The sequence below is a fragment of the Alnus glutinosa genome, chromosome 12, assembly GCF_958979055.1.
Source record: "Alnus glutinosa chromosome 12, dhAlnGlut1.1, whole genome shotgun sequence".
In the NCBI taxonomy this organism is placed as follows: domain Eukaryota; kingdom Viridiplantae; phylum Streptophyta; class Magnoliopsida; order Fagales; family Betulaceae; genus Alnus; species Alnus glutinosa.
The window spans coordinates 7,446,517-7,457,967 of record NC_084897.1 but is presented as its reverse complement, the minus strand read 5'-3'; the positions used below and the strand labels follow the sequence as shown (position 1 = coordinate 7,457,967).

General features: G+C 34.9%; 1 protein-coding gene across 1 annotated transcript; it reads left to right on the top strand.

The window, feature by feature from the left end:
• The first annotated feature begins 7,790 nt into the window (after positions 1–7,790).
• On the top strand, positions 7,791–10,805 carry LOC133851761 (fatty-acid-binding protein 1). Its single transcript, XM_062288331.1, has 4 exons — positions 7,791–8,166; positions 8,825–9,074; positions 9,443–9,534; positions 10,304–10,805. The coding sequence occupies exons 1-4, from the start codon at positions 7,806–7,808 to the stop codon at positions 10,441–10,443; spliced, it is 843 nt and encodes a 280-aa protein (XP_062144315.1). The 5' UTR covers positions 7,791–7,805; the 3' UTR covers positions 10,444–10,805.
• Positions 10,806–11,451: the final 646 nt, after the last annotated feature.

Genomic DNA, 11,451 nt, shown 5'->3' with positions numbered 1-11,451 from the left:
AAATATATATATATATATATATATATATATATATATATATATATATATATATATATATATATATATAAAACTTATTAACTTAGAGAAGCATGTGTATATCCATATGTGTGTGTGTGTGTGTGTGTGTGTGTGTGTGTGTGTGTGTGTGTGTGTGTGTGTGTGTGAGGAAGAATCGAATTATAGGAGAATTTATTTGTGGGCCATAGAATAATCAATCGATCCACAAGATAGTCGATCGATCGACATAATTGATCGATCCACCACGAAGGTCGATCAATCGACCTATAATGTTAGTGTAGATACCAAAGCGAGAAACAATGATGGTTTTAGATAAGATAAAATCATCATTTCTTAACTATGATATTTTGAGTGATTCATGAACCCAAAAGGTATATAGAAACTTAGAATTAATATAGAACTAATAAACTAGTTAGTTAGCCAAGTTAGTTGAGATTCAAATTCTAGTTAGAAGAGATAAGAGATATTTACAAAACTAATGATGATTTTCTATCCTAATGAAGCCTTCACCGGACACTTGTATACTCCCTAACCGTGGATTGTTTTGCTTAAGTGAATCTAGACCATTCAAGTTCTCTATAGAAGAGAAGGCAAGCTTCGACCATTTTTCAGAAAAATCAGCCAAACTCCCTCTTTCATCTAGAATTGCTGCAACCTTAATTGTCCTTTGTCAGAACAGAAAACCAGGAAAGAACCCACCCTTCTCTTACCTTTTCAATTATTAAGCCATGGAAAGGAGTCCAGAAAAATATACACCTTCTCCCTTCCTTGTGATGAGCTTCGACCAGTAGTAAAATAAAAACAGAGCATAAGCTCTCTGTTTTATTCCCCTTTTCCTTTGCTGTTTGGATTTCTATAGAATAAGAAATACATTTAGTATCTTGTTCCTTCACTAAGCAAACTTCTTAGAAAAAAAAAAAAAAAAAAAACCAGAAAATCGTTTTCCTTTCCTCTGTTGCAAGTCACGGTGTAGTTGGAAACAAAAACAAATAGTTGCTGAAAGTCTTTGTAAGAACTACCACTCTTCACTTGTTTCAGTTTTGTCTTCCTTAAATATAGGCGGCTCACTGTTTCTTTTTGGACTGGACTAGTGTAATTTATATATATATACACACACACATATACCTCTCTCACTCGGTTGGATAGGAGCAGGATGCATAGTTCTTTGTAGGTCCTAAGCCTAGGTAAGCCTTGAACTCTTAGTTTATATCTTATTGCTTTGAGCCTTTAAAATGAAATGAAACATATGTGAGTATTGGTGAAAGAGACTTGTTTGTATATAATAAAACTGTGTGTGTGTTGTGGACAGTGAACGTGTGTGTTTGAGAAATAAAAACTGTGTGTGTATGATGATGAAGAAGACGTGTGTACTGGGCATTTGATAAAAGGTGTGTGCTGTGTGTGGATGTTTATAAGCTGAACGTGTGTGTTGTGTATTGATGGATGTGAGTTATGAAATGGGTGGATGTTTGTGAAAAGGACAAGTATGTGTGATTATAAAGTGAACGTGTGTGTGTTGGTGATAAAGACAAGTGGGTTTGTGAAAAGGACATGTGGTGAGAGAGACATTTGTGGGTGTATTGCAAAAAGGTATTTTGATAAAAAGTGTGTGTAGATGTGGGTGAGTTTCAAAAGTATAGGTTACTAAATATAGTAATTAAGTAGTTAAAGTGATTAAAAGCAGCTTTAATTAGTTTGAGGCTAGGTTGCCTCCCTTTTTGTGGACTACTATGTTAAGGTTCTTTACGTTAATATTCATAAACAATATTTATATTTCTATTGGTTTGTAATAATGGTACTAGAAATATGCTAGTTGTAGATTATCTGTATTGTATGCGGCACAAGTACTACTTTCTATGTAATTATTTAATTACACTTTTTAATCCATTTCGAGGTATTTTAATTAGAAGCTCTGATGTGTTATTTAAATCCAAAACTGTTGGATATATTTATATTCTGCTAACAAATCTTAACTTTGATGATGTTGTAATGTTACGTGAAAATTTGAAATTTTCTCTTACTCCTTTTTGTAAAAGGGGGGGCGTTACATATCTTGAGCAACAAAGAACTTTTCTCAGTCTATAAACTGTTCAACTCATGGATGTACTGTTTGCGAGTCTCCCTCAATTTTACGAACTCTACATAGAGGACTTTATAAGCATCTTTGAGTTCTTCCTCATCTTCATCACTATGCTCAGAGTAGTAGGATTGAGAATCCTCCTGGTCTTCATGTGAAGCCACATAGACTAGAAAATTGATCTTGAGCAGGAGTTTCTTCTTCTTCTGACTCATCACTGAGAGTCGCATTGTAGGCTTTCCCTTTACCCTACTTGAGATTCACACAGTCAACCTATATATGCCCAAAGCCTGAGCATTTAAAACATCTGGGGCCTTTTGGGTCTTTCTTCTCAACTTCATCAGGCTCAGATTCTTTGGGGACCTTCTTCAGTCTTTCAGAGATTTTCTTCTTGAATTTGTCATTCTTCATTAATCTCCCAAAAAATTTGGCCAACATTGCCACATCATCTTCTTCATTATCAAAGTCTTCTTCAAATGAGACTCTAGCCTTTTTCTTTGATGCCTTGAGGGCAATAGTCTTTACCTTCTTGACTGGAAGTAGGGAAAGCTCATATGTTTGAAGAGATCCAACCAACTCTTCAATCTTCATCTCTTCTAGATCATTGCTTTCTTCAATGGTAGTCACCTTAATTCTGAAACGCTCAGGAAAAGATCTTAGAATTTTTCAGATGAGCTTTACATTCGAGACAATCTTCCCGAGACTCACCATCGAGTTTCTCAGGTCGCTCATCTTTGTGTAAAACTCTCCGAATGTGATGAGTGCCAAATATTATATATTTGGACCCCTTAATTTGCATTAGTTAGGCCTTTAGTTTTGTTATTTTCTAATATTTTTGGTTAGTTTTTGTATTTTGGTATTTTGCAGATCTTGGAGAGAAAATCGTAGTTTTAAAGTGAAAAAAATGCAAATTTTGGAAGTCAAAATCGGATTGGATTAAATTTCAAAGTTCTGCACAAGTCATAGTATTTTGATTATAACTTTCAGCTCAAGTATCGGATTGAAGTGAAATCAGTGGCGTTGGAAAGATAATTCAAAATTATACAAATCATTGTGAAATATAATTTTCTCAATTCGAATGTCTGCCACATCATAAATGCCCCGCAATATAAGTGCGTGAATTTTCTTGTTCCTGGCGACTGCAGACACTCCAAACCCTAGTATTCTTTTATCTTATTAGGGTTTTTGAGGGGTAGAGGTGCCATTTTGAAAATATGGCCCTAAACCCTAGCGTTCTTTTCTCCTATTAGGGTTTAGAGGGGTAGAGGTGCCATTTTGTAAAAGATTGGTTTAACCTAATCTTCTGCTATAAATACCCCCTGCTAGGTACCACTTAGAGTATCACTTTTTCTCTTCAAGAGCATTGTTTTAGCTCTCATCTTGTTCTTTCTTTTTGTAAGTGTTACTTTATTCGTTTTTATTTGAATTTAAAAGTTATTTTGTCTTTAGTTTTTCTTTTCTTTTATCGCTTATTTTTGTTATTCAATTTTTAATTCGTCTTCTTTTCTTTTTCATATTAGTTTATTGCTTTAAATTTATTTGTTTTCTTTTAAGTTCTTCTTTTCTTTTCATCGCTTTAATTTTATAATACCTTTTTCTTCTTCCTTATCAATTTTAATTCATAGCACTTTTAGTTTATTGTTATTTAATTGTTCGATCTCTCTTTCTTTTCCATAATTCTGTTTCTTCTTTTCTTTTTCTCTCATCATTTTATTCTTTTCTTTTATGTTTTCTATTTTTTTTATATTTTTGTCTTTAGCTATGAGAGGTTAAATCTTCAACTAAGGTTGAAGATGAAACCTCGTCATTGATAAGTCACATTCTTGTTATTTTGTTTTTACAAACCCGCGTTCTTTTTTTTATTATTATATTGTTCAAAGTCCAAAATTCAATTATTTGATTTACATCTTTTGATTGAATTTTAATTTATTTTAAGTTGGGTATTTGATGTGTTTAAACCAAACGGATACATCGAATGATTTGATTAAAATAGGGTATCCATTGTGATTTGTTCATTGAGCGGATACATTGGATGATTTTATTTTAATTGGATATTCGTTGTGATTTGTCATAGAGTTGGATTCATTAAATTATTTAACATACATTTTTTTGGCTCTTTGAACAATTTTATTTATCGGGTGTATGAATGGAATACAAGATTGTGTTTTTGATTTGGCGAGGTGGATTCTGAAACCTTAGTATTTTTATCAATTGTTCTTATTCATTTTTATTTTTACTTGACAAAAACTCTCCAATATTTGGTTCTAGGTTAAAACATAATTAATTTAAATCGAAATTGATTTTTCTTTGCTTACACACACTTCCCTGTGGATACGATCTCGTACTTGCGCATGCACTATGCTACATATGACTCGTGCGCTTGTGAGTATTGAAATTTGCACATCATGTCTCATCTTCAAGCATCTTAATCTCTTCAAATCTTGAAATCAACATTTGGAACTTGGCAGATTTAACAAGTTTTGTGCCCCCATATGTTGTTTCTAAGATTTTCCATGTTTCTTGAGCAATTCCACAGTTCAAATTTTTACAAATTCAGACAGTGAAAAAGCTTGACAAAGAGCATGGAGGGCTTTATCATTAGCAAATTGTGTATCTCTTGCAGGAATCAGTTCGAGAGTTGTATCATCTGGCTTAGTCCAACCAGATTCAACAATTTGCGAACAATTAATAGATTTTAAAAAGAAACGCATGCGAGCTTTCCAATAGCCATAGTTCGTACCATCAAAGGTAGAAATAGTATTAAGATTTTGAGACATAGTAAAAAAATGAGTAAAAGTCAAAAGGATTACACTCAAGAAATAAATCTAACCAAAGTGTACCAAGCTCTGATACCAATTGAAAATTTAAATGACTTCTAATTTAACCGTGTGTGTGTGCAACGTGTAACAAAATAATGTAAATATAGAATTCAAAGAACACAATTATTTTGTTAATGAAGTGGAAACTCAATTAAGAGAAAAACCACTTCGAGACAGTCAAACCTATGAAATCCACTATCAGAAGACAAAGCTAATACATAGACAATAACACTCGCATACTTGATGCCGCGATCGCATCTAGCACTCTGACACGTAATCCAACGTGATTGCCTCCCAACCAAATCTCCTACTTTAAAGGGTATTCTATGGATTCTCTTACCTTATGGCTCCTCCCTAAGATAGAATTCAATAATGAGCAAAGAAACATCACACAATAGCAATGACTTGAGAGCTAGCAGATCTTTACAATTTCTCCCTAAAATATACTATTTAAGTTATGAAGAATTCAATATCGAATTTTGTAAATTGTACATGCCTAGAGGCCTCTATTTATAGGCTAAGAAGACCTAAATGAAGTCTGTCTCTGATTTCTCTAGGTGGCGTCCAAACGCAAGCTGAGGCCATCCAGACAGACAACTGTGCAACCAGCTTTCCATAACGTGCTTCACGGAATACCATATCAGGGACTCGTTCGAACAGTGTTGCCCTAGCGTCCAGACGGTTGCACTTTTACTGCATGAAATTTCCATAATAAGGACTGGCATCCGGACGATGTTGCCCTGACGTCTGGACGGTTGCAATTTTTATCCACGTCTTGCTTTATCAAGGATAGCGTCCGGACGGTGTTGCCATGTCGTCTTGACGAATGCAGCTGTCTTCCCATATCTGTGTCTGAGAAAGTAATTCGATTTCTTGTCAAACACTGATGAGCGTCCAGACGCGTTGCTGAGACGTCCGGACAGATGCAACCTTGAACAGTTCGAAACTTCTGAACACTAATGGGAGTCCGAACGCATTACTAGGCCGTCTGGATGGAAGCTTGGGATCCGACTTCTCTGACTTGAAATCTGCACAGAATCTTCTTTGAATTTCTTGAAGCACATTTCTGAAACGAAGACTCTGAAATAAACGACATCTCTAATAAAATGGCAACATTACATAAAAGTGATTTTGTCAAACAGAATGCAGCCAATCACAAACTAACAAGGTCTTTTAAGTTATTGCAAACTAAACCTGCCCTAAGTTGTTACACGCTATGAATTATTCTATTATGGTTGGTTAGCAGCAGAAACTCTTAACTTTAGGCAAGTTCTAGGTTCTTTTACGCTCGGGAACCAACAACGCACCGTTTTGTTTTCTAGACTTTCTTTATCACATAGCATGGAAATGATTAAAATTCGCTTTGGCCTCATTCTCCAACTTCTTTTCATGCATGGGCAGGAATATATTGTTTTGTATTTGTTCCTAATTTTGTACTCCGCGCATGCATACTTTCGAGATAAAACTAGAAAATTCATTGGATGATGACATACATGTATGTTACATTAATTATTCAACATTAATTGTCGTATGAACATTATTAAACATTGACATATATGCTTCAGATCCTGGTGATGTCTTGATTTTACTTGGATCAAATTAATTGAAGCTGCTTGTCAAATGCCAAGTCAAGTTCCAACCTAGTGATTAAAACCAACTCTACTTTGAAATTTACTATCTTGAAGGGAGGAAAGGAAAGGATTTAATTAGTTGATGTTTGTTAAATGATGATCATGTTAAGAGTCAGGCATGCATGGCCCTAACATGAATATAAACGACACCAATTGCCAATAACCCCAAGTTTATCTTTTATTGGGTTGTTGTTAAGACGGCGTCGTATTTAGTTCAAAGTGACAGTAATGATAATTTGATAATGGTAAGAGTTCAAATAATAATAACCGCTAGAAAAATTTAACGATGCAACATAGCTAGGGTTTATACAAGTTTAAAGAACCTTGTTTGGAGTGGCGGAGTCTGGAATTTGTCTTGGTAAGAGTAGAACTAAAATAATAAAATTAAATGTAGTGACAAGATTTTTTTTATTTTATTTTTTTGGTTCTCTATATGTACTATATTTTTTATTATAATATATAAAAATATGCTAAACACAATTCAAAATAAAAATTATAACACATGCAATATGTGTATCACAAAAAGCATATCTATCAGCCAATGATACATATTCTAATCAAATTATTAGCATATTCTGACAACTATTAATCTAATACATCAAAAAAAAAAAAAAAAAAGTGTCAGTGTTGTTCTTATCAAAATAAGAAAGAAAATTATACAAAAAAGTAAGTTTGATTGAGAAAATGGGCATTGATTAGATGCAGAACAATTTTTATTTTTTTTTTTGAAATTTGTAGTTCAGACCTTCTATTTTTGATATCTCTCAATTAATAGCACCTTTATGTATAAAAATGTTAATACATTACGATACTTAGAAACTATGTGCAGCTAATTGAAACTGTTATATATATATCATGACTATTAACATTTTTCTTAGTGGCCAATTACCATATAGATACTTTGGAAACTATCAACTACCATTAACAAAGAAAAAAATTAAAAAAATTAAAAAATTAAAAAATTAAAATTAAAATTAAAAAAATTCATATGCAAGTTGAGAGAATTCAAAACTCAAAAATGTAACCTTGTTTCTTTCCTACTTAAATCCACATTCAGTTAGTTCCATTAGGCTAAAAATGGCCCAACAAACCAAAAAGAGAAAGGCTAAACCCAACCCAGCAAATCCCCAAAATCAAATCCAAATTTAAGGCCCAAAAGTACCACCCCATCACATCACGTGCACACCACGTGCCACCCTCCATAACTATATATACTCCAATCCTACCTCGATTTTTCATGAAAATCCCCAAACTACCACCATGGTCTCCCTGCGCTTCCCATTCTCGTTTTCTCAGCCCCCAAAGCTCCCCAACCCCACATCCACATCCCGCCGCGTCTCCTCCGCCGCGTTCGTCGCCGCATCCGCCGCAGCCTCTGCCGCCGCCATAGCCGCTGTCTCCCTGGATCCAAAGCACCCATTTCTCCAAAAGGCGCTGAACCGCGCGTTCTCGCCACTCTGGGGCTCACTCTCTCTGGCCGACAACTCGTCCTCAATGGTGGTCGAGTCCAAGACCGGGGTCGAGTTTCCTTCGGTCCTCGGCGACTCTCTGGGGCTCCTCGGAATTGGGTTGAGGAAAAAGAGCGTGTTGGGGTTGAAGAACATCGATGTCTATGCATTTGGTACCACATTTCTTGTTCAAGTTCCAATATGTCATTGGCTCTTCACTGTTGCGTCTTGATTTTTTAATTTGGGAAAAACAGTCACTGTTAACTTAGATCATAAAAACACTCATATATGGAAGCTAGTATTTTGATAACTCTATGTTGGTTCAGTCAGTTGAGTGTCGGCGTGTCGCCCTCTATTCAATGAGAGTTGACTAGCATTGAATGGATAAGAGTGATATGAAATCAGTGGAAACATTCAGTCACGATCTGCTAAAACTTCTGAGATTGTATTGGACTTTGTTGAGTGGGTTTTACTTGTAAATGTAACTCAAAACAACGGGAAAAGAAAAATAATCAAGTTACCTTGATCAGAGTTAAGTTTCTATATAACAATTTTTTAACTTGCAATGGCAATAAATAGGAAAGAACCACTTCAATTATTTACTTGCAATAAAAAGCTTCTCTGAAGGAAAAGTTATCAACACAACTGTAGCCCACCTAGCTTTTCTAAGGGAATTAATCTCGGGTTTACATATTCTCCACAGATGTAATATCCATTTCACTCATACTACTAGGACTAATATCGCACATTTCATGTGTACATATATTTTGTCAGCATAGAACACAGGCATTATACTAAAGCTATGCTATTCTCCATTATGTCTTTGTGCAGGGGTTTATGCCGATGATAATGGTGTAAAAGAATTTCTGAGTGAGAAATATGGAAAACTATCCGACTCTGAGTTCAAGGAAAACAAGAAATTCAATGATGATCTCATTGAAAATGATATATGTGTGACTGTTAGACTTCAAATAGTGTATGGCAGATTGAGCATCCGTTCTGTACGTAGTGCTTTTGAAGAGTCAGTAGGGAGCAGACTCCAAAAGTTTGGGGGGTCAGATAATAAAGAATTGCTTCAAAGGTGAATAGTGCCTATGATTTAATAGTATCTATTCCATACTAATGGTAAATAACGGCCTGATCGTTATATTGAGGGACTTATATGACCTGAAATTTCTAGGAACTTGCATAACACAGAGGTCATTTTATGCAAGGATATTACATCTCTCTCTCTCCCCCCCATGTTTACTATAATTTTCTTCTTTCATGCTCTGTTTTCTTAGTTGCAGAAGGTCTGGTGTTGTAATTATATCATCAGAAGTGTTATTCAAAATTTGCTGCAAAAATAGGGGCCAGTTGTTTCTTTTCTTTTTTTCCTTTATTCCATTTCGTCCTGAAAATCTCAGATCTTATAGTATTTCTATCAGTGTAACAGCCAATTCATTGCAGGTTCACTTCCCAGTTCAAAGATGAATATAAAATACCACGGGGGTCTGTGATAGATCTGTCAAGGGAACACGGCCATGTACTTTGCACAAGAAGTAAGATGTCTTTTTCTCCTAGTATGTTTCTTTTTCTGTAGTTACAAATTGCATCATAAGACCGTGTTTCATTGCTTTTCTGTCAATGCTGTATGGACTGTTGATTAACTTGTGCGCTTGTTAGTGTGCACTTAATTTTCCTTCAGCTATGGCCTCTGTAACTGCTAAGAATTTGCAGACACTGACTTGAAAACACCTTAGTCATGGAATTATTACGACATGAATTAATGCATATTATGTTAATAAAGAAACCGGGGTGCCTATTATACCATTATTTTTGTCTGTTTTCTCTTGGGAGCCTTTGGAATACTTCAAGTTCCGAGATCAGTATAATAGTAGAAGAGTGCAATAAGTTTATGTATTGAAACCTTGTAATGATAGTATTTTCTCCATATGATTCAAACAGAGCTTATAAATGTCTTTTTGGTTTCATGTTGGACTACACTCTAGAGGATGGGAGTGGAATTAATTAATGATTATCCAATGTGTGGATGAAGACCTTTACCTTCTCTAGTCAACAGTGTGGATGCTGTAAATTTACATTTGGACCACAATCGATTTGAAACAAAGATAAAACTTTTTATGTATTGAAGCTATACAAAACACCCGCTATTTGTTGGAGGATAAGCAGTAGGTAGATTTTCAGTTTCTTTTGAGGAAAATTTAGTTCTTAAAAAGTTACATCTACTCAAATTAATGTAAGATGCTTTTGGTGTGCTTGGCGCTTCTCTGTTATAGTGCTTAATGTTATTTCTTCTTATTTCTGTAGTTGATGGAAAGGAGGTTGGGAGTATCCAGAGTAAACTCCTGTGTCGATCAATTCTAGATTTATATATTGGTCAAGATTCATTTGATAGGCAAGCCAAAGAAGGCATTGAGCACAAATTGGCCTCTCTCCTCCAAAAGTAGACATGGCGATCGAGATGAAGAATTTTTCCTTGCCATCAAATTGTGTTTGGAAGAACTGGTTGGTAGCCAGGCCTCGCGCAATTGAATTGGTTGGACAGCTGATCACAAGACGATACGGATAGCCCTATGGACTGAGATACGACGGGTTATCATGTAGTACTCTTGCTTCCATTGTTAAAAGATTTTACTTTTATCAGACTTGGCAAAGTAGGGCTCGATCTACTTGATATCCACAATTGAACCAGTGTACATTGCAATACTGGCCTTTTGTCTCAAGTTTCTTTCTTTTCTTTTCTTCTCTTTTAATGTACAAGTAAATGGTTGGTCTAATTGTTATGATAATCATTTGTAATGAATTTTAAGATGGCAGTTTCATAGGTTATTCTGCGATGTTCTACTTCTATGTGCTTGGTAGTGTGGCTGCATGACCTCGTCTGTTGTTCTTCCAAGCAAATAAAGAAACATCCCTCCCATGATAGTCTCGTAATTTTATTTCTTACTGCTTAATGGCAAAAGGTAAATATCTGAACTTGATTCTTTTTAATCCTTGCACTCAAAAGAGAAATTGACCTCTTAAAAGGGCCTTCAAGTGACCTTCAACCCTCTTGACCGGCTCTTATGCAAAAATATTAGGGTCATGTTTGCATTACATATGACTTGGATGGTAATTTCGTGCATATTGGGTTTGGATTGTATTGATGCATACGTATAAAAGTTTATACGTCAATTTTAACCTAATACATTTCATCAAACTAGTCAAAACCCTTTAACCTTAGTCCTTTAATTTTGTATTCGGTTTATGTCGAATTCGAGATGTATCGAAGCATGGGTATAAAACTATATAGGTCAATCATAACCTGTTCCATTTAATTAAACGGATCAAATTTCATCCAACCTTTTAATTTTACGTTGATTTTATATCGAGTTTATAAGTCGTGTCAAAAATTATTAACCCTACTTATAACGGCACTATATGTAACTTTCCTGCAAATAAACGAGGTTTAGTCT